This window comes from Anoplolepis gracilipes, chromosome 17 (genome assembly GCF_047496725.1).
Source record: "Anoplolepis gracilipes chromosome 17, ASM4749672v1, whole genome shotgun sequence".
NCBI classification, from domain to species: domain Eukaryota; kingdom Metazoa; phylum Arthropoda; class Insecta; order Hymenoptera; family Formicidae; genus Anoplolepis; species Anoplolepis gracilipes.
Genome location: NC_132986.1, coordinates 9,286,348 through 9,309,408, shown reverse-complemented (window position 1 = coordinate 9,309,408; position 23,061 = coordinate 9,286,348). Strand labels below are relative to the sequence as shown.

Here is a 23,061-nt window from a genome sequence, read left to right as displayed (position 1 = left end):
AAAATTAATAATAAATTGATCAAAGCTATGATTTAAAATACATTATTATCTGGAATCTACTATGTTTTAATTACACACTTCAGAATCTCATTACATTTAATTTGGCAATATAGACTTATTACAATGCAAAAGTCTGTAATTGCTCATGTGGCGTAGTGCCATCAGCTGACGATCTTGCTGTTTTACGATTTACGATCATTCAAAGTTCCGTTCTTGGCCTTTGTTCTCTTGTATACTGCGTGACTATGTCAAACGCGGCACGAATACGCGTACAAAGCTGGCTATAATATGTACGTTCACGTAGTTGTCACGTGAAAGAAGCGTTTTCCTTCCTGATTATCATATGTGCTTGTTCGAATTAATCCGCCGTGTATCTTTTTTTTTTTTTTTTTTTTTTTTTTGACTGGCAGGTTCAAGGTAAAGTTTGCTCTCGCATTAGCCTCTCATTTCAATAAATCATAGCTCTGGGAATTACAAAATGTGTCTCGCAAACATCTAAACTCGTCGGACTTTTATCTTTTCCTCTCTTCTCCTCTCCTCTCCTCTCCTCTCCTCTCCTCTCCTCTCCTCTCCTCTCCTCTCCTTTCCTCTCATCATACGTCGCGTCTTTTTAATATTGGTCTGTGTCTGAAAGATACGTACATATACATACAGTCTCTTCAGTAAGATTGAGGTCACTGTTTTATAACGGAAATTTTTTACGTTCGTTCGCTAATTATAATGTACGATTAGAGCTTATTAAGTATTTTTGCCGAATTAAATAATTCGAATTTAAAAACAAAAGTGGAATGGTAGCATTGTTAATCACCAAAAAAAAAAAAATTACGTAAAATTTGTATCGAAAAGACTTATTGCGACAGAATTTATTTTAAAAAGAAACTTAATTGGTTTATCGGATGATAATGCAATAATTTTTATTGCGGTGCATATAAACAAAAAAATCAGAAAGAAGATAATTTTGGAAAAATTAAATTTGAATTAAATTAAACGTGGATTTTGTCAATTTGCAGGAGCAACATTTCGTTATCCTGTCATAGTTTGTGCGGCAGCGTGGATGACGGCCTTCAAGGTTCGCATCCCCAGTACCAGGACACGATCCTTACGATCGAGGAACTGCGCGCCCAGCTCAACTCCTGCTTTACGTAAGTTTCATAACTGATTTTTGCTCTTCGTTCGCTTCGCGATATATAACTCGATCGCGTAGTTACATTGCGAATTCACCGACAAGGCGGGGAATTCTATGCCAGATTGTGGGAGAATTAATCAGGGATTACGCAACGTAATTGAGTGACGTTACTGTCTAGTAGTCAATGGAATCCGGTACGATCCAGAGTACAATAATTTCAATTTGTCGTGGCGCTACAATTATCTTCAGTTTCATCTTTTTCCAACTTGAGATGAAAAAAAAAAAAAAAAACATTCTTCTAATGTAAATTGATGCGGTTTGTGGATTCCACGAAAAATCAAAGAAAGCGTTAAGATCAACTTTTTCGACGATTATTGAAACTTTTAACATAGCTGTAATATAATAATATATTTGAAGAATGAAAACTTTGTTAATTCTATTAAACTGTGTTATCTAAAATGTTCGAAACAAGGCTAGTAGGTATATCTAGTTTATCTCGTTGACACGGTTGTTCGATGAATCGATACCCTACATTCCGTATGTGTCGTTTGGATGCATGATGAGATATAGACATGCAATATTTTCGCAACATTTCCATATCGCAATTCAATTAATTAAAAATATATAATTTCTCAAAATATATTTTTTTATTCATAGTAGAAAACCTATATTGTTCTTTTTCTCTCTTTCTTAAAAATCTTAAGACATTCTAACTTATAATAAATCATTAATTCTACACATATTTATTGATCAATACTTAATGTTTTCCTGTCTAAAAAGAGTGTCATATTTTATGCTGAAAATTTATAAGATATTTTCCTGACGACGCAGTTTTTTTACGATGCAAGTCTCACCAAGTTTACGCGAGAAGAACTCGCGCTTCTTGTAAAGTCGCATCTGATAACTCGTACATTCATGACAATTATCTTATTCTCTGCGCAGATGCGGAGTATCGTGGAGCGAAGAACACGTTTCCTTAGATTGCAGCGAGTGCGGCGGTTATTCCTTACAACGACCGTGCCCGCTCTGTGACGGACGTTGCCATACCGCGTGGAAGCGCGACCTCACCATGGTAAGTATCCCCTCTATGACCTTCCTTCCCGCGTAAGAATGAATAAAATAATGGTTCTGACATCGCATTTACCGTTAACCTTTGATCAACATCGATTCCCTCTCATTAAATCGTTGATTAAATAAATTATTAGCCATCACAAATCATTATCATTCCTTATTTAATTTCTAGTGTCTATTGTGACGAACATAAAAATTTTTATCTTTTAATAAATCAGGAAATCAGATATTATTTAATATAATATAATGATAAGAAAAATTTTGACTTTATGTGCATTAATCACAAAAAAATATATATGTATATAACAAAAAAAAATATATGTGTATGTGTTCTTATTTACAGTCCCATGCGAGTGGTAAAGCGAGATGGATTGGCGAATGCGGACTGAGTTGCGGACCTTCCTTAGAGGAGTCGTTGGTGCCCGCATTGGAGAAACTACGGGCCACCTCGTGAACGACGCCGGCTCAAGTACCGTCAACCATGCACAAGACTTAATCCATCACCATCCATCTAACGTCACCCATCACCATTGTGTGCAAGATTTAAGAGAAAGAGAGAACGTGTGAATGTGGACCGCAGATGATATGCGTTATGTTCCTGCGGAGGGCGGCTGATAGGGGAGACAAAGGAAGTCTCTGGGCTCCCGGTTTCCCCGAAGATGCAAAGTTGGATTCAGCTGGTCCCTCGATATCGGGGACCAACGTTCGTCATTATCATCGTTGAAAGTACAAAGCTACACATCCACGAAGAATTTCTACAATGTTCCAAAAGAAAACTACAATTAACTTGGGGCAAATTTGATTTGAAAAACTCCTCGAGAACTTTACTTTTGGAAAATTTATTTTTTTTTTAATAAATATTTTTTTGCAAAATTGAGAGATTAGTTCATTTACAATTTTATCAAAAAAATTTTGAATTTTTTTACTCGAAAATACGGCGCACGAAACAGAATTCTTTTCACACAGATTATAGATTCTGTCTGACAGTTTCATAAAGATGTGTAACATTGACGAAGAACGATTAGGTATGAATTGTACGAAAATACACTCGGATAATTTCGTTCCCGAGTGAATCTCGATTTATCTGACGAATTGTATATAACGTTTGAGATGCAAACTTTAACGAGAGTAATCCTTTAAATTTACGTAGACACAAACGAAGTATGTTAATCGAAGTATATATAACTCGATAATAGTTATATAAATCAATATCCTCGAGTGAAATAATTTTAATCTAGTTTCGGAATTTCGATTTCACATCACAATCTATCTGTCAATTATTGCTCCTGAAGATATTTGAATTCTTATAAAAATTGAACTTACGAATTCAATTTTGTCCTGTCGTGTGAATTAAATAATAACGTGCTTGAATCGGTTAGTTCAATAAAGCTGTAAGTCTATAATTTCCATAAATTAAAATAAATTTGTGTAAAACGGCGTACTTTCTAAAAATGTATGTTCTATATGAAAACAATATAGCGCGATTTTAGTATCTATGCGATATATGATTAGCTGTTATCCGAAAACAATTTTTGTCTCACAAATTGTGCTATCGCTCTATTGTTATTTCCGAAATAACTTCAATTTTAAACTTGCAGCATTCCTAAAGTGATCAATTCATGTACTTATAAAAAATTCGATTTCTCTCACTAGAGATAGATTATTACGAGTATTTTTAATTTTTTTATATCCATTAAAATTGTCGTAGCATTTTTGCGAGACACAGTCGCACAAAATCGTGACTAGGGCGAGATTTTAAGGATAATTTTAATGATAGCTTAAAAATCTTCGGTCGTTCCTACAATAGTCAAGAAGACCGTCTTTACTTTTTTACGTAACGAAAGTTACATCTTGGCCTCTCTCGGTCGTGCGAAAGAGCGCGAGTTTGCATTACGTGAATTTTAGGATAATTATTAGGCAACAATTAATCAATCGAGCGAACCGACGGCGAAAAGATCTTGTTGACTTTTCGCGCGAGAGCACGACGTATCGATATTGTAAGTAAATAATTATTCGGTATTATTCTCTCGCTTAATATAAATTGTCATAATTATCATCGGCGAATCGAGCTTTGCGAATGTATACGATTAAAAATTAGTCGAAGTTTTTCGTGCCTCTCTAGCGAGGACTTTAGCGTTAATGACGTGATTTAACCATCATAGCCCTAAGGATCGATGTGTTACGAGAATTCGAGAAATGTTATTTACACGGATTAGAATTAGAAAATTCGTCGTTTGAAACGTTTTTGCACGTTAGTACGGCGCGACGTTACGAATTGGTACAGCGATAGAAGGAAAGATGCACGAATTTACAACTGTAGTACCCGTTTGTATATTGTAACGGAAACTATTTAGACGAATCTCTCCTTGGGTCTATGAAAGTTTCAAAAGAGGCGACTGTATTTATAAATATGTTTTTCGACAAAGATACGTCTTGCTCGCTTTAAATCGGCCGCTTTCCTGGCAAGAGCTTCTTTGCCAAGTCATTGGTAGAGATGCTCGGCCTCAGTGCGTGTTTTTTTCACGCAGTTCAACAATTGTTGATTCGACACAAAGTAGATTGCGAGTGTCAAAAATAAAAAAAAAAATAAAAAAAGTTATTTTACTAACAACACTTTAATCGCTTCTTTTTTTTTTTTTAAGCACAACATATCTACGTTTTTCAATATCTTGTAAAAGAAAACAGAATTATTTCAATATGTTTATATACACTAATTGTTTTGAAAATGTTGCAATATATAATACTAATTATTAATAACAGTAATAATTATTTAATTATAACTGTTTATTTTGCGAATATTTTAATGTACTAATCTATAAATGAGTGCTTTTATCTTATGCTATTAATCGACACTTGCAGGATACTTGTGTCGAGTTACATTTTGGAAAGCATTTACGTCGTGCCAATAATTTTCGGATTTTTAATCGTTGTTTTATAAGAATTCCGTGCCGAAAGACCCGCCTTTTTTTTTTTTTTTTTTTTTTTTTTTTTTTTTTTTTTAATAGCGAGATTAGGAACAAAAAGACGTTTACCGACTTTTCTCGGCAGCGTATATACTATATCTATATATATATATTGCGAGTGCAAGTACATGCTCATCAAAATGCATCCTCATTTAATTAATTAAATTAAACTGTAATGTGTAAAAACTTTTCTAGAGTATTAGCTCGGCAGCGAGCTTTAGTTTAATGCTTTAGAAAATGTCCTCGATAGTAGTTTTTATTTAATCTGTGAACTTCTTATTTATGACAAATACTGCAAAAGTATGGGTTTAATAAATACTTACAAAAATCTATTGTGACTTGTTAATGCAAACCTTTTTCCTTTTATCTGTTTTATTCTGTTAATCATCCTTCCATAAGTATAGATTTAGAAATAAATCGATATTTTAGTGTCTTTCTTTTTATCATATTTTCTATAACTTTTATATATGTTATTATATGTATGTCGCGGCAAAATAATTTTATTTAAAATAGTCTCAAGATTATTATTTCACAATCCAATATATGTTATAATTTGTGCGTCGTTTGCATATATAATATATATTTTAAATAACTCACTGCGTTGTAGTGAATCATTTAGTATTTAGTTGAAAAAAATTTTATCGGTTTATTGACATTTTTCACAATTTATGTACATTTTCACCATGCCAAGCAGCACGCTCACACTATCTTTTTACAGATAATTATACAGATTTTTATATTTTATATATTTGTAGTTTTAATATTATTTTTATGGTTTTTATATCATTTAATATATTTATACTCAAACTCACTTTTTACTTTTTTAATATCAGTAGAATGAGAACATAGAAGCACAGCTTTAATTGATAAGATAAAAATACCACACACTTATATTTTAATATTCATTATTCTTTATCACTTATTCTTATCTAACTCCAGTGAAGTATAACAAAATCTAATAAAAAAATTATTTTAAAAAGATGCAATGTATTTTTTTTAAGATAATTTTACATGATAAATAATAAATGTATTAGTCTTTAGTTTTATAAAATTATACAAAAATTAATATTGCTTCTACGTTATCATCTTATATATAAAATATTTAAGTCTTCAGCCGCAACAAGAATAATATTAAATAATGTTATTTTACGAATTATTTATGTGATCGTTATCACTTTCAGACATAGGTAACGTCTGTAAATTTTAATGATTCAAACATTTTTCAAACGAAAAAGTACAAATAATATTAATTTTCACTAATTTGCAAAAAAAAGTACATATCATGAAGAGTAACATTTAAATATAAATCTTTTAAATAATTCTGTATATCTCTGTTATGTCAAAAAATATAAATAGCTACAATAAACATAAAATCAACATCGAAAACGATATAATAATAGCAGTACAGTGTTAAAAATACTATCGCGTGCAATACTTTATAGAATACCAACGTTCCGTTAATAAAAATTAAAAAAGTTAATGATCACACGATAAACATTTGCACAAAAAAGAAGTAATTAATTCAAGAAACTCCTACCAGCAGAGAGTTTGAATATCTTTTATAAGTCTTTATCAAAATTTACAAGAGTTTTATTGTACAACAATTTGTAATCCACAAGTATAATAGCATTACTCGATATTACGTAAAATTCTTCACTGGTGTTGCACGCGAGAGTACGTTATACTGTGGCTTGAGCGCAAAACATCGCGATACGTAACCAGATATATATTACATTACAGGAGGAAAGAAAAAACATTTTTTCTCAAAATGTTCATATTTTATATCCGAGTTCCTCTGTTATCGCGTTGTTCTGATTTCGATTATTGTTTTATGTTTTACTGAAGCTACTGATTCCTCTGAGCGAGATCGAACAAACTCCTCTATACAAGACGAAAAGAGAATAATCTCAACATCCTACAAGGACCACTAATCCTGCTCGCGACTTACGACGCAAGCGATGACAAGAATCAACTTTGGCGCACTATCAAGTTTATATGTGTAATATGTACGTGTGAAATAAATTAATATCTTTGCTGCGCACAGTAGTAGTAGAACAAAGATCGCTGCAGCGACGATTCTCGTTGCACTACTTAGGTCTAAAAAAAGTGTGATTATTTAAACAGCATCGAGAATCGTGCGCCTATCAAAATTTGGTGGCGATCATTGAGAGTTCTAAGGCGATGGTTTTTAATATTCTATTTATAGAATTGATTTAATAGGAACGAATCGCTGGTGGAACTGTGGCGCATTCCTGTTCGTTGAGAGTAACGTCGATCACCGGTCTGTAGTCGAGAGATACCTTAAATGTGAATAAAATAAAAAAATAAATATTAAAATTGAAAGTATCACGATATAAAGTAATAATAAAAATTCAATTATTGATGTATAAACATTACGTGTAAATATAAATTAAGAGGATCTACGGCTAACAATTATTTATAAATTAAATCATTTCTAAATCTTAATAGTTCAATGTATGAATAAACGTAAAAAATACCTCTCCCGTTCTCAGATTGATCTTCGATAGCGTATGCTTCCTCCAATGTTGATCAAACGGTTTCGGTTGCTGGTTTTCAAGCGGTTTACTGTAGTCGTACTCATCAATTCTGTCCTTGTAATCTTCACGAGCATGCGCGCCACGGCTTTCCTTTCTGTTCTCTGCCCCTACAATGGTCTGCATCGCGTTGATCATAAGATTTTGCAGCTCTAACGTCTCTATCAGATCAGAATTCCATATTAGAGATCTGTCCGCGACCTTTAATTCGTCGAGTTTCTTGTAGAGATCGATCATCTTTCGATAGCCTGAAAAAATGTCATAACGATGTTATGCAATGTTCGTAAATTAAGGGTGCAGTTGTGTGTGCGATAACATAAGCGCGCAATGTTTTTCTTACCTTCATGCAAGATCTGAGCTTCTCTAAATACCGCCGCGTGTGTCTGCATGGTTTTTTGCATCGTCAGTCGCAATTCCGCGGTAGATATGGTGCCGTTGGCGTTTCTGATCGAATCTAAGTTAGCTACCGTCTCTTCGCCCGCGTTCTAAAAACACAATTAAAAGTCAAATGTAATTTATATTTATAAACTTGTAACTTGCAACTTAAAAAAAATATACTCGAAATAATAGTACCACTCACAGGCTTGAGAGATCCAATCGTCTCGCCAGGCTTATTTTCTTGGGCGATAGTTTTAGCACAAGCACGACCGAATACGACTAAATCTAACAGAGAATTAGCGCCTAGTCGATTAGCGCCATGAACAGATGCACAACCTGCTTCGCCACATGCGTACAATCCCGGTACTACTTTATCCTCATTGTTTTCTCTGGTTAACACCTGACCCTTATAGTTTGTCGGTACACCTCCTGCAATTTCGAGCGTTATATTACAGATTAATCTTAATGTGTAGAAGTTACAGAATGATCCTAAATAATGTAATTTACATCAATTTTGTAAAAAAAAAAAAAAAAAACTATATTCTTATGTTTTGACATAGTTGCAATTTAAAATATTTTCTATCTAAGAAGAAACTCAACCATAATATTTCCAATGTTGACGTCATCGCAATGTGTGTCTAAGTTCTTTGATGATTTCAGACATTGGAGTCATCGTATATTAACATAGAGGAAAATTTATGGTATGCTTTAATTAAATTCTACATTTTATCACAAAGGCAGAATTAAATTTACTTTTCTTTTTCACTAATTGTTGCAGATATATGACATTATGTACACTATAATCTATGTACAAATATTTTTCTCAATTTTTTAATATACTGAGATAATAAAATATAATTAAAACTACTTTTTTCTTTTCAAAATTAAAACTAATTCTAAAAAGGAAATAATTAAATTTACGTACCCATATTATAATGAACAGTGGGTAAAACGGGAATGGGCTCCCGAGTCACGTCGACACCAGCGAATATCATCGCCGTCTCCGAAATTCCCGGCAATCGAGCGGCAAGTTGTTCAGCTGGCAGGTGGTGTAACTGCAAGTAAATGTGATCCTTCTCCGGTCCGACGCCTCTAAGCGAAGAAAAAGAAACTATATTTACACGAATATTTCCAAAGATGCGACAGAATCTCGACGGATGATGACTCACCTGCCCTCTCTAATCTCTATTGTCATAGATCTAGACACTACATCTCGCGAGGCTAAATCTTTCGCTACCGGCGCGTAACGTTCCATGAATCTTTCACCTTCGCTGTTTATCAAATAACCGCCTTCGCCGCGACTGCCTTCCGTAATTAGACATCCGGCGCCATAAATACCTGCGGATAAAAATATAATTTCTGTAATTCGTATTTAGAAACTAAGAAAATATGATTAATTTAATTAAAAGTGTAAAATTTATTTTCTTAAAAATATTTAACACTTTTGAAAATTTCAATATTTGATTTCTTATTAATTGTCATAGTTATTGCAATTCTTAGAAATTGCCTCATTATTTAAAAATATTTTTAAAAATGTTAGAATGATATAATTCTGATGCAATGACTGATGTACCTGTGGGATGAAATTGTACAAATTCAAGGTCCTGGTTGGGTAGATTGGCCCTGGAGACCATGGCAGTGCCATCGCCGGTGCAGGTGTGCGCGGACGTGCAGGAGAAGTAGGCGCGTCCGTAGCCGCCCGTGGCGAGGACCGTGTTCTTGGCGCGGAAGCGATGCAACGTTCCGTCCTCGAGACAGAGCGCGATTACACCGCGACACTCGCCATCCTCCATCAACAGGTCGAGCGCGAAGTACTCGACGAAGTAATTGCAGTCGTAACTCAGTGATTGGCCGTAAAGCGTGTGCAGCAAAGAATGACCGGTTCTGTCGGCCACGCAACAACATCGATGAGCCTGACCACCCTTACCGAACTTGAGCGACTGACCGCCAAATGCGCGTTGATAAATCTTGCCTGATAAGAAAATTACAATTCAAAGTTAGAATTATTTTTTATTAATAAATTTATTATATTAATATAATAGGTAAAATACTTAAGTTTCTATTTTGTTCTTTAGATATTTGAAAAAAAAAGTGAAATAAAAAATATGAATTATGCATATATTAAACATATTAAAAATGAATTTTAACAAAGATAAGTTCAATGCAAGTTTAAAATTATTTATTATCAATGTAAAATGTCCATGATGAATAGAATCTTAAAGATCGTTAATTTCTTTTTAATAGTTAATTTTTTCAAAAATATTTAATTGCAATAAGTTCAAGAGAGAAAGAGAGAGAAAATATATGATGATAGCAATCTTCAACTGCATAGCAACCAAATGATAAAATTTGTTATTTTCATAGTGTTTCGAAAAAATCGCGTTTTATTTTCTCGTTTGTAGGGATAAATTCTTGCTTGTTACAATTCTTACCAATAAGTAAGAATGCATAGGTGCATAAGTAAATATTGGTAGGGCAAATATACCTTTCGAAATCACTGTTAAATCATGGAAGATGATAACAGAAGGGAAGAAAATAACGAAGTAACAGGAGTCATAAGAAACGATGAAACAGCAGGACCACAAGAAGTAGGTTCCGGTAATCAGTATCAGCTGATACCGAAATCCCCCCCCAACTATAAATCCACGCGAAACGAGTAAGTCACATAAAGAGTTATGATTTGTATATGATGTGTATAATTAAATTAGATAAACATGTACTTTGTTATTCATGTAATCTGTTACACAACAGATGAGATAATGTTCAGAAGCTGTTCTAAAAATTACAAATATTCTTTTATTTTTAGATATTACGTTATTATATTAAGAAAATATCTAATAAAAAATAATTAAAAAAAATTTTTTTTAAATTCACGTTTTTTCACCCACAAAAATTATTATATTCATATTACTTTTTTCTACATAATTTAATTATTATTTTTTTCTCATGTAATTATACAACAACGATAATTATACGGTTGTATATTTGAACAAAACTAATTTGCATTTCCACTTACAGGCAATACGACAGAAGGACATCTCGCTCGCGATCGAGATCGCGTAGCAAGACTTCGCGGAGAAAGCAGTGGAGAAGCGCGAACGCCTTTCTCAACTTTATGCAAGATTTTAGACAGGTAACGGTAATCGCAAAAATTACAGACGTAACAAATATTACATAGTAGCAAATATTATGAGGAAGAAATTACTGTCAAATTATAGGATTATAATAAAGTGAGGAGCAGAGATCTGTTTCGACTTGGAGGACAAAAGTGGCGACAAATGTCATCCATAGAGAAGATGCCTTATGTGGAGGCAGCTAAACTAGCACAGCAACAATCGCAGCAAAATAATAAGAGTGAACAGCAAATTAATAAACCCAATAACGGTAACATCTCGAAAAAATCGGACAATGAGCAGAATAAAAAAGAACAAGAGGTTTATGTGTTCAATTAATTATCGATTTTTCACACAATAAAATTCGTCACGTTATTACATATTCAGTGAATAATGTGTCATTATATATTTTATATTATATTTATATATATTTGCTTTATATAAATATGTATAAAACAAAAAGTCAACATTTATATCATTATTTATATCGTCATCAGGCAGATATATAAAATTAAATTTTGACTATTCTTATAATCTTTTGATGCTATTTGCGTTTCAGAAGAGAAAAGAAAGGAAAAAGCGTTCCAGAAGCAAGACGGACGATTCTGATGCGGAATCAGATTCCGCAACCTCGGGGACAGGCGCGACTATGACCAGTGAAGATATCTCAGATCTGAGCTCTTAGATGTAAACTAAATCGTGATAGACGACAAGAATATCAAGAAATATGTACACGAATCAGTTTATTTTGATCACGTGTCCTAAAATTTGGTCGTACTATTCTAAAATGAATAAAATTTAAGACCGCATCAAACAGCTGTAATATTAAATTTATTTTGTCTTCACCCTCTTTATATTTTCTTGCAACATTATCTATTTTTTTATGCTGTTATATTAATTCTATTGTGAATATACATGTCATACATAGAATCTTTTTAATTTTATTTAAATTATTTATTCTTTTTCACTGTCTAAACGCACATACATTATCACCCACATCTTCACTTACCATCGCTAGTTCGGCTGAAGGGCATGCCGCAATTTTCCAGCTCGATGACAGCTTTGGGGGCCTCGCGGGTCATGTAATGAATAGCGTCTTGGTCGCCCAACCAGTCTGAGCCTTTGACGGTGTCGTACATATGCCACTGCCAGTTATCTTCTTCCATGTTGCCCAGAGCGGCATTGATGCCGCCTTGAGCGGCTACCGTGTGTGACCTTGTCGGAAACAGTTTGGTGACCACCGCGGTCCTGAAACCCTCGGCTACGAGGCCGTAGGCCGCGCGAAGGCCAGCACCGCCGGCTCCTACCACCACCGCGTCATACGTGTGATCGATCAGCGGATACTGTTTGGAAATCGCGTCGGAGATCTTGGCCGCTCGGCCGTCCGGCGTGTGATGCAGCTTCCGGTTGCTGAGTAGCGGCAGTCCTAGCTTGTTCTGCGAAGAGGAGGTAGAGATAATAAAAACGAGAAAATTATATATGAATAATAATGAAATTGTTAGATAGAGTAGTAATAAAAAATATTTAATTAATTAATTCATCTATATTTTATGTCAAACTATAATGACATAGCTTCAACTTATAAAATTATATAATATAAATTTTTTTAGATTAAAAAAAATATGCATAATAAAAAATACACGAATTTTGTTATTAAAAAAAAAAAAAAAAAAATGATGCAGGAATTTACACTCTATAGTTTCCTGTTTTATGACTTCAATATATGATTGCTAAAGAAGCTCTAATTATTTCCTGTAGGAATCGAATTATGTAAGACACGTTATTTATAATGAGTCACGAACACGCAACTGCAACCACGTGTGTACATACACATCTGATCGTTATGTTCGTTCAATTTGTGCTACATGAACGTGAGTACAAGATTCGTTATTTAAAGATAAAATTTTATGTGCCATTATTTTATAAATATCGTTTAAATGTCACGAGAATATTGCAAAAAAAAAGCATTCCGCGCAAAAACTTGAAAAAAATTTTCTTTTTAAAATGAAATACTTAAATGAAGTATCTTGATATAAAATAAATATCATGATATAAAAAAAATATCATTCGATATGTGCCATTATTTTATAAATATCGTTTAAATGTCACGAGAATATTGCAAAAAAAAGCATTCCGCGCAAAAACTTGGAAAAAATTTTCTTTTTAAAATGAAATACTTAAATGAAGTATCTTGATATAAAATAAATATCATGATATAAAAAAAAATATCATTCGATAAGGAAATAGTAATTTTAAAAAAACTATAATGTTAAAGACTTATAAGCTTGCCAGAGAAAGTTGATAATATATGTCTCTATAAAACTATTTAACGAGCAATTGATTATTCTTACAAATGTGGACCCGATGACTGCTGACTAATTAGCTGAGAAATCATTCAATGAAGTAAACAAATATAAATTGCGGAATTCAACTTTTCCATTCCTTACATAGGTCGCGTTCGGAGAGACACTATTAGCACTAACAGCGTCGTTCTATTTTTGTTAACTTTTAATAAATAACAAAAATAGAATGACACTGTTAGCGCTAATAGTGTCTCCCCGAACGCACCCATTGTGTGCATATATAGAATAGAAATACGCGCAATCAACATTTCATTCTCGTCAACATATTTCCAGAAAACGTATTTCCTTGACATTTATCATCGGTCACTTTGTATATAGGAGTATTCAAAGGTAACAATTTCTATTCGACCTTAAAATCGCATAACAATGTCGATATTTTTCAATGCTTTTTAGAAAAAAAAAAAATATTTAAAACGTAAAGAATTGTATATAAAACAACAATTTCATTCTAATTTATTTAAACATATTTTTTATTTTATTGCAAATTTAAAAGAAGAGAGTTTCGTTGTTTAATGATGAATATTTACTTTTTCATTCCTTATATAGGACACGTTTGGGGAGACACTATTAGCGCTAACAGTGTCATTCTATTTTTGTTACTCATTAAAAGTTGAACAAAGTTGATATCGTGGAAACATGTCACAATTAAATCGTATAAAACAACAATATGTCTGAACATGTGCAAACGTAAATGTTCATATCTTTTTAATAAAATTCTCACCACGTCTCTGATCTGCTATCAAGCACAATCTTGATAAACAACATCAGAATCGTTGGCACTATTCCGATAAAATCGCGCAAGACTGATACACAATGTTTGTAGTAAATTTTCTACTTCTCTCATTTTGACATATTTTTTTTTTTCAAAGAACATAAATTATAAAAATGTAACAATGAAGACATAAAAACGATGTTTGTTATCAATTCAAGATACCAACGAGATTTCGCGAAATATATCCTCACACTTATCTTTGTAAGTATACAAATATATTATATTATCAATTTCACACATTAATCTTTTATAGTCTACAAAAGCAATATCATTTATGTAACTTATAATTCTATTGACCAATAAATAAACAAAAATAATTATATTCATATAAATAATATTTTTTTATCAAATTGTACACATTGTACATATTATACAGATTGTTTATCAAAAAAAACTTTGTCACTTCTTCTTTCAAGTTATCCAGCAAAACCTAGACAAATGCATATAAAGAAGTATCGAATGTTGACGAAAAGATCAAGAATTCCTAGACTTAGAGATGCACTATTATATGTTGAGTCGCGAGCACCGTTAGACGTGAGCAGCCCTCGTTGACGTAACATATTGTAAGCCAAAGCATATGGGAATAGACAAATTTGTTCTATCTTGCAATGAGTTTTTCAGGATACACAAAGAAGACTCATAAATCTCTCTCTCTTTCTCTCTGTCAGAGAAGAAAGAGAGAGGGAGAACTCGAGGGATGCCGCGTGTTTGTGCAAAACACGCGGTAAGACGTCGCGTTTCCGGGTGCGCGTATTTCATTCGCGCGCATCTTACGTAATTGATCCGCGACGAGATGCATCCACCACCGTCGCCACCACCGCGGAGACGGTGGATAAAAAATTACATAACGAGCCAGAAAATTCGCGAGCCTATTCTGTGATGGACTTAACCTAGGTCGCGGGTCCTGATCCGCGCAAGTCGCGAGTAATAGGAAATCGAGAGAATTTTTGTAAGATGGCGCGTGGTAACGCCGAGGTTCTAGGCTAGGAGGTCAGGTAAGGCGAGCTTCTACACCAGGTGCGCCGAAAAACCGACTCAACTTCGTGGTTTCGTCTCGCGGAAAAATAGGACCCTCCCTTCCTCACACGCTCGCAAGAGTCGCTTTCCCGCGCGACAATCCGGGAATCGAAGACCGAAATTACAATACAGTAGCTTCATTCGCTACTAAGCTCCACATTGTCCGGCTCTCTATTGTAACGCAAAGTTCTTACCAACGTCGTCGTCCCGGGCAGATTCCTCGGCAGCAAGGACGCCGACAGCTTCAACAATCTGCTCATCCTGTGTCACTTCTGTCCCGTATTGTGATTCCCGTCAAGATACGCCCCCACTGATAAACCCGCACGCACGCGACTAACCCCCTGTAAAGTGGCGGCGACGAACGGCGGTATCCCCGACTGAAACTTCGATCCGCACGACTCGGCGGCTCGGCACCGACTGACGCCGGAAACCGCGCGCGCGCAGTGCTGCCAACAAGACGCGTCCAAAAAATAAAATCGAAAGGTGTCCGTTCTGGTATTTCAAGTGAAAATATACGCGATCGAGAACGTGGACTCTCTCAAGCCCGAATTGTCATGAGATCGAGGGAACCTCCGATTTCTAATCGCACATGTGCGGAATAGAAATCTTACTACCTTACAATCGCATGCATACACCGCAAATCTTTACTAGTACGCTTGTATTTTACGCATGCGTGATTGGACGACAAATGTTAAGTTAATGGGAATTATCAATTTTGGAGAATAATTAACTTTAAAGAATATTAGCTGTTTGAGAATAGGGAGTTTCAATTTAAAAGAATTTGGCTTTATAGACATGATTATTTGTGAATTGAAAGAAGAAAGAGAGAGACAAGAGAAAAATATAAAAATAGATATAATATTTATATAATATAGATGTAATATTTACAGTTAATTTTAATTTGTTAATAGATTTTTGCATTTTTTTTAACAAATTAGAATTAATACAGACTTTTCTGTAAAATATCTGTTTGAATTTCGAAGAGAAGTGAGAGACGAAAAAAATGCAGTGTGAATAAAAAATTATTTCTTTGGATTAACCAAGATGGCAAACATCTCTCTTGGCTATTTAACATAATTCGAAAAGCGTGACGCAATTAAAATGAGAAAGAGTTATTGAGTGAGTAAGCGATAACTTCTACTCCGACATAAAACTATGCGTGGGAGTGATTGTTGTTACAACTTCACTCACAGCTCTAAACATCGCATTCTTTATACTGACTTGTTCTTGTTTACCACGTTAAATGAATCTATTTGTTATTTATTACATATTACGTTTACATGCCAATTTATACTACAAAATTAACTCGCATGATGTAAGTTTAATTTCTAAAAAAAGGATGTTTTTTATTTTTATATCGCAATACTTTTTTTTAGATATTTATAAATATTCTATGCAAATGCGATAATATTTATACAAATTTATTAAACAGATGCGCGATTAACGCTTATTATAACGCGAATTGACAGATTGTCAGATGTATTTTTCGGATTTACGTAAATAGATGTACATATATATTATTACATAAGCTTAGTAGAGAATGAATAAAGTGATTGAATTATTACCTTCTCTCAGTAAAAGAAATTTATCTTCAATAAATAATTTATTCAATATTTATCACCGCATAAGTGCGTTATCAGCAAAGTTGTGATTAACGATTATATCTTATAAAACTAACACATACGTCAAAGATGCTATTGACATAAAATGACATTGTTAAATTACGCTGAATCACATATGCTTTTTTCGCATAAAAATAAAAAAAGGAAATATCGATCATTATATTGTGTATATAACTCCTTCTGTTCTCGTTGATATCATTCTTTATCAGTTTTTAATGCACAAGAATTCAAAAAGATATTTTTTGAAATTTACCTTATTAAAAATATAATGCCAATCTCGATTAACTTTTTTTCCATTGCAATATTGATAGACGTCGAACACTTTAATTAATTCTGATTTCAATGAGTCACGGTTAAAGTCTTTTGCGTACAAGGCCGAGAAATGTAGGACGTGGTTATTGTTAGATTATCCATGAAAAATAATGCATTTTAGATGACAAATTTTTTTCATAAATTTTGATGATTTCTCTGTTCTGTTAGGTCTCAGATTTTCTGTGCTTGATTTCAAATGTGACATTAATAATAATAAGACGATTAGATTCATAATCGCGTAGCTCACGTTACATTTCAATTAACCTGTTTGCAATTAATCATTTGTTTGACCCAAGTCAATACGCGCGAACTGCAGGCGGCACATGTTGTGCCTCGCTCTCATCTAGAGTCGTGTCGATAACAGGCCGATAAGAGATGCAAACCTGCAAATAGAACGTTCTATTAATAAAAAAGAAATTACAATACAGTTGAGAAACAAAGTAAATTTTTTACAAATCAATTTTATAATTATTATATATAAAAAAATATTGTCGTATGAATTAAAAATAGCTACTAATTGATAGAATTTAATACAGATTAATAATTATATTTAAATGTTTTATGTATCATCTTATGTATTATATTATAAATTATGTATTAGTGATTTAATTTACATAAATAATATTTATAATTTATATATTTTGTAGATTTAATTTTATTTTATTATAGATGCTCAATTGATTTTTGTAAAGGAAAATTAAATGTGATTTATATAGCTAAATAAAAATATTTCTAAACCAACCGATCCATCTTCCTGAGCCCATGTAAGCGTATGTTTACGCCAGTGCTCTGCATAAGATCGTTTTTTTTGTCCTTCGAGTGGTTTTGTGTAGTCATACTCGTCAATTCTCTCCTAGAAATGAAATAAGCATTCAAAATTAATATAGAAAATTAATCTTTCTCGATATTAATCGATTAGAAACTCGTATTTTGTATTAAAAAATTCAAAAATATTTGAACTATGTATGTGCAGTATTATTTATTTGCAGATAAATATATGTATAAAATATAGTGTTATCTTTAAATTTAGAACATTCTAAATTTTCTAAATTTTCTTTATACCTTGAAATCTTCCCTGAAATGCGAGCCTCTCGATTCTTTTCGATTCTCGGCCGCGTAGACGACATTCATGCAAACGAGCATCATGTTTTGTAGTTCCAAGGCCTCGACGAGCTCAGTGTTCCAAATGAGGGACTGATCTTGCACCTAAAAAAAAAGCGATCCAGACGTATGTGTGGCTCTAGATAAAACATCTCTCATATGTATCATTGTCTTATGCAACGATACGTTACGCCATCAACTGCAACGTAGCAATATAATTATCGCACTCTATCAGACTTTTTAATTACATATCATATGTAGAGATTTAATGTAGTTATTAAATAATTAATATCAATGTGCAAATTTGTGAATTTGAGACTTCTTATTTGAGTATTTAAAAAATTCATTTGTTATTATATTTTAATCTTATTAAAGAATTGAAAAAATATATTTATTATTACATTTTTATAAATATTTTGTATTGATATTTTTTCTATCGTATTTTTTGAGTAAAATTCTTCATGTTGTTAAATTTATGTTTAAGTAAATTTTATTTTATTTATATTTTAAATTTCTAAATTTATTAATGTAAAATTATTAAATTAACTGATTAATACTCTCAACAATTATAATCGACTTACACATAGGTCTGGTAAATCGCATGTATAGAGACGGGTCATTTCCCTACATCCGCGTTGCAAAATATCGCAAGTCCTAAATACTGAGCAATATTTGTGCATCGCACGTTGCATCTCATCGCGCAGCTCAACCACAGGAACGCAGCCTTTCGCATAACGAGTCGCGTCGAAGCGACAAATCGACTGTTCACCGATGTCCTGCATCCAAATCGCTCTTTGATGTAAACATGTACAATGCTAATTTTCATAAAACTCGATCTTCTTAAACAACGATTTTAACACGCAATTTTTTTCCGCGCTTTTAACATATTTTAATGTGTGAAAAATTTAATCATCAAAATTAATTATTAAAATAATATACAAATAATATTCAAAATAAAATATTAAGTTGTATATGTGTTACAAAAATATCGTTTAAATATACTAAAAAGATTCTCTTTCTTTAAAGAATTATCAAAACAATAAAATATAATATTAAAAAGCGCTATAACGATATACATTATTTATTTGATTAAATAATTAAACGTTAATTTTCCTATCGAGATAAATGTAGATAAAGAGTGTTTCTGGAGAATTTTAAAAGGCGCCGTAATTTCTTACTGGTGACAGATCTTCGTGACGTTCACCAGGTCTGGCGATACAATCGATTTGATCGGCGATAGCTTTGCCGAAAACCACAAGTTCTAGGAGACTGTTAGCACCCAGTCGATTAGCGCCATGAACAGATGCACTTGCAGTCTCACCAGCCGCCCAGAGACCTTCGATCGGTCTATCCTCTTCGTTTTCTCGCGTTAATACCTGATAACGTGTTATTTATATCGAAATGCAATTACAGCGCCAAGTAATTACGTCGTAAACGCTGATAATCGGATCTCTTCTGTTTTTGAAATATATTTACTTTTTATACGAGTAACAAAATTATCATTGAATATTTAACTTACTTTTGTTTATAATATAATTAAATGAAACAATATAAGTAAAATAATATAAAATATTAAGAGTAGTAGCTTTTTGCTAATTAAAGATACATAATTATAACAAATGTGTATTCTCTACTGAGTATTTCTTACTTGTGCACGCCAATTCGTAGGTATGCCGCCCATGTTATAATGCACAGTAGGAATTACGGGGATCGGTTGCTTTGTCACGTCCACTCCGGCGAACACCCAGGCGAGGTGCGAAATTCCAGGCAACCTCTCATGTATCAACTCAGTGGGTAGGTGAGTTAATTGTAAATAAATATGATCTTTCTTTGGCCCGACGCCTCTACAAAGATATCACGTCGATGTATTTTTTCTTAGAAATGTGCTGCTAACATGTGCGCCAGATTTATTCATACTAACGCGTAACTAACAATTTAATTACCAATGAAAAATCTACCGTGACAAACTCTGCTTAAGCAAAAACTTGAAAATTTATTTATGTAATTGAGCTTATATATTTTAAATTTATTCAAAATAAATAATTATTTCTATAGTTTTATATACATAACAAAGTGTTAAGAGTATATCATATAATTCAGTAAATGCAATTCATTGAAATTATAAAATTTTGATTACTATAATTCTTTTGAATCAATATAGTTATTAACAATGAGGTGAAACAAATGTCTTTCTAATAGTATATCTTACTGCTTTTATGCAAGGCGACATGCTTGACAAGCTTATATTTCTTTTTTGACTCTTATTGCATTATTAATTTGGATTTAAAAAAAAACTACAAAAAATAGTTTTACTTTTAAACTACAAAAGATAGTTCCAACCTTCCCTCCAATATTTCGATGGTCATAGCTCTCGAGACGATGTCACGGGAGGCTAGATCCTTAGCTACGGGTGCATACTTCTCCATGAAGAATTCTCCTTTGGAATTGAGAAGTTTGCCACCTTCTCCCCGGCTACCCTCAGTGATGAGTATGCCGCTACCATAAATGCCTGTAACTCGAAAAAAAATCGGTGAATCAACTGAGAGAACAATAAGAAATTGTTACTGCAGTTGCAGACGATCTGAGATTACCAGTCGGATGAAACTGGATGAATTCCATGTCTTGTAACGGCAATCCCGCCCGACATGCGATCGCCATACCATCACCGGTGCAAGCGTGTGCCGCGGTGCAGGAGAAGTAACATCTTTCGGCACCACCCGCTGCGATCACCTAAAAAAACGATAATGTATTTACATTGGTATAAATTATACAAAGTAAATAGAGTAATCAAGTTGTATCGATAAATAAAAAAAAAATAATGTTATTTTATTGTAATTTTATTAATTATATTTATTGCAATTTTATTAATTCTTATATTTATATAGCCTCTTCTTTAAAACAAAACAGTATGTTTAAAATATTAATATATTTATCTTTTACTACATTTATATATTTCATAAATCAAATAACAGAATAATTAAATATATTAATTAAATAAAGAAAATATGCGTAATGTATGTATAAACCTTGCCATTTTTTCTTTACCGTATGATGAGCTCTGAATCGATGCAGAAGACCGGTCTCCAATTCCCATGCAAGGATTCCCTTGCAGCATCGGCCGTCCATGAGCAGGTCAAGAGCGAAATATTCGATGAAATAGTGCACGTCATAACGAAGACTCTGTCCGTAAAGGGTGTGAAGCACCGCATGACCGGTTCGATCGGCGACAGCGCAGGTTCGCTTAGCTTGTCCACCTTTGCCGAATTTTAACGACTGGCCGCCGAAAGCGCGTTGATAAATCTTACCGTCTTCTGTACGACTAAAAGGACAACCTGCGAATTTAATGATTTTATTATTTTATATTTAATATCACATAAATTAATTCTTAATTATTAATAATTCTCTCTTTATTTTTTCTCTCTAGAAGTCTTTGTAGTATATTTAATATTAATGTCGATATTTTATTGTTGCATTTATACCGTAATTTTCGAGCTCATAGATCGCTCGAGGCGCTTCTCTCGTGAGCAAATGTATAGCATCCTGATCACCCAACCAGTCGGATCCCTTTACAGTATCATACATGTGGTAGAGCCAATTGTCTTCTTTCTCGTCGGCGATGGCAGCATTGATACCACCCTGGGCAGCGACGGTATGCGACCTGGTTGGGAATAGTTTCGACACCACCGCTACGCGATATCCCTTGTTGCCGAGACCGAAGGCCGCCCTTAATCCTGCGCCTCCTGCTCCTACTATTACCACGTCATAGCAATGATCTATCAGAGGATAGTTCTGCAAATTAGTATACAAATAAGTTAGTAACTCAATATGCTAATTGAAGAATTCAGTGAAATCCAAGTCGCATTATTAAAATATAATTTATTGTGTTAAGAAAAATCAAAATAAACAATTAGAAAACCTAAGATTAATTTTATAAATATTTTCAAATATAAATTTATAATTTTAAATAACTAGGAATAAAAATAAATAAAATTATTTATAATTATGTCAGATGTGAGAATATTACAGACAAAAGACTTGTGTTGATTGATTTACATATTTTTTGCTTAATTTAGAAGGCTAATTATTAAGGATATTTATATAGAAATTTTAATATAAATTAATATAAATTTTAATAATAATATTTTTAAATGTTTTTACACTGCTGTTGTCGTCTACACCGCACTTTGCCTTTTCCGCGGGACTAATATTGACATGAAAGCTTCGCGAATTTCTGCTGAATTTCGTCACACGAGATTGTCTCGCAAATTTCTGGAAAAACTTAACATTTACTTCAAATGAAAAATAAAATGCATTTAATATTATTGGTGCCTTACAAATATTCCACGTGATTGTATTAGTCGACTGGCCAATTGATGCAACATCCTTGCAAATATTTTCTAGGTTCGACTGCGCTTTAACAACTGTCATGATTAATAAAGCTTTTTCAGTTTCTCATTTGTCAAATAATAAAAACAAATGAGAAAAAAATTTAAATATCCGTAAAAAATATTTTCAATATACATATATATAATATATATTTTTACACAAAATCTGTATATCATTTACGTTTGCAATTATTTTTATAAATAATTTCTTATACTACATGCAATTGGAGAAAAAGAATGAAAATTTTATAGCCCTCAAACTCTCTTCTTAGAGAACTCAAAG

At 33.0% G+C, this 23,061-nt stretch overlaps 4 protein-coding genes across 6 annotated transcripts in view; 2 read left to right on the top strand and 2 right to left on the bottom strand.

Annotated features, from left to right (window-relative positions):
* The window catches only part of Pino (protein pinocchio), a 37,330-nt gene extending 34,282 nt beyond the window's left edge, over window positions 1-3,048 (top strand). The window contains exons 4-6 of the mRNA XM_072909595.1: window positions 1,011-1,142; window positions 2,069-2,198; window positions 2,541-3,048. Of these exons, the coding sequence (XP_072765696.1) occupies window positions 1,011-1,142; window positions 2,069-2,198; window positions 2,541-2,651 (373 nt within the window). The 3' untranslated portion in view covers window positions 2,652-3,048. The remainder of the gene's footprint in view (window positions 1-1,010; window positions 1,143-2,068; window positions 2,199-2,540) is intronic.
* Window positions 3,049-4,978: 1,930 nt separating this feature from the next.
* Window positions 4,979-15,795, bottom strand: Sdha (succinate dehydrogenase, subunit A (flavoprotein)). Its single transcript, XM_072909593.1, has 9 exons — window positions 15,553-15,795; window positions 12,216-12,642; window positions 9,667-10,065; window positions 9,263-9,431; window positions 9,019-9,185; window positions 8,296-8,522; window positions 8,056-8,200; window positions 7,659-7,963; window positions 4,979-7,460 (listed from the first exon to the last, which is right to left on the bottom strand). Exons 1-9 carry the CDS (start codon window positions 15,616-15,618, stop codon window positions 7,374-7,376), a joined length of 1,992 nt encoding a protein of 663 aa, XP_072765694.1. The 5' UTR covers window positions 15,619-15,795; the 3' UTR covers window positions 4,979-7,373.
* Window positions 10,601-11,891, top strand: LOC140675277 (uncharacterized). Its single transcript, XM_072909597.1, has 4 exons — window positions 10,601-10,749; window positions 11,106-11,226; window positions 11,312-11,533; window positions 11,766-11,891. Exons 1-4 carry the CDS (start codon window positions 10,601-10,603, stop codon window positions 11,889-11,891), a joined length of 618 nt encoding a protein of 205 aa, XP_072765698.1.
* Window positions 15,796-16,152: 357 nt separating the features above from the next.
* Window positions 16,153-22,961, bottom strand: LOC140675272 (succinate dehydrogenase [ubiquinone] flavoprotein subunit, mitochondrial). Of its 3 annotated transcripts, XM_072909591.1 has the most exons (12): window positions 22,728-22,945; window positions 22,552-22,662; window positions 21,873-22,182; window positions 21,439-21,725; window positions 20,985-21,123; window positions 20,734-20,902; window positions 20,042-20,237; window positions 19,572-19,769; window positions 18,975-19,169; window positions 18,355-18,498; window positions 18,035-18,145; window positions 16,153-17,675 (listed from the first exon to the last, which is right to left on the bottom strand). In XM_072909591.1, the coding sequence occupies exons 1-12, from the start codon at window positions 22,773-22,775 to the stop codon at window positions 17,589-17,591; spliced, it is 1,995 nt and encodes a 664-aa protein (XP_072765692.1). In that variant the 5' UTR covers window positions 22,776-22,945; the 3' UTR covers window positions 16,153-17,588. The 3 variants fall into 3 exon arrangements, with proteins under 3 accessions (XP_072765692.1, XP_072765693.1, XP_072765691.1); XM_072909590.1 differs by having other exon boundaries at window positions 16,154-17,675; window positions 22,552-22,961; XM_072909592.1 differs by lacking the exons at window positions 18,975-19,169; window positions 19,572-19,769 and having other exon boundaries at window positions 22,552-22,961.
* Between the last annotated feature and the right edge of the window lie 100 nt (window positions 22,962-23,061).

Coding starts and splice junctions, on each gene's coding strand:
- LOC140675277 (XM_072909597.1), top strand. CDS start 10,601: ATGGAAGATGATAACAGAAGGGAAGAAAATAACGAAGTAACAGGAGTC. Junction 10,750..11,105: donor TATAAATCCACGCGAAACGA/GTAAGTCACATA, acceptor TTGCATTTCCAC/TTACAGGCAATACGACAGAA. Junction 11,534..11,765: donor AAAAAGAACAAGAGGTTTAT/GTGTTCAATTAA, acceptor TTTGCGTTTCAG/AAGAGAAAAGAAAGGAAAAA.
- Sdha (XM_072909593.1), bottom strand. CDS start 15,618: ATGAGCAGATTGTTGAAGCTGTCGGCGTCCTTGCTGCCGAGGAATCTG. Junction 12,643..15,552: donor TGCCCGGGACGACGACGTTG/GTAAGAACTTTG, acceptor TCCTCTTCGCAG/AACAAGCTAGGACTGCCGCT. Junction 9,432..9,666: donor TGTACAATTTCATCCCACAG/GTACATCAGTCA, acceptor TTTTATCCGCAG/GTATTTATGGCGCCGGATGT.
- LOC140675272 (XM_072909590.1), bottom strand. CDS start 22,821: ATGACAGTTGTTAAAGCGCAGTCGAACCTAGAAAATATTTGCAAGGAT. Junction 21,726..21,872: donor CTATGAGCTCGAAAATTACG/GTATAAATGCAA, acceptor TTAAATTCGCAG/GTTGTCCTTTTAGTCGTACA. Junction 20,238..20,733: donor ATCGAAATATTGGAGGGAAG/GTTGGAACTATC, acceptor ATATCTTTGTAG/AGGCGTCGGGCCAAAGAAAG.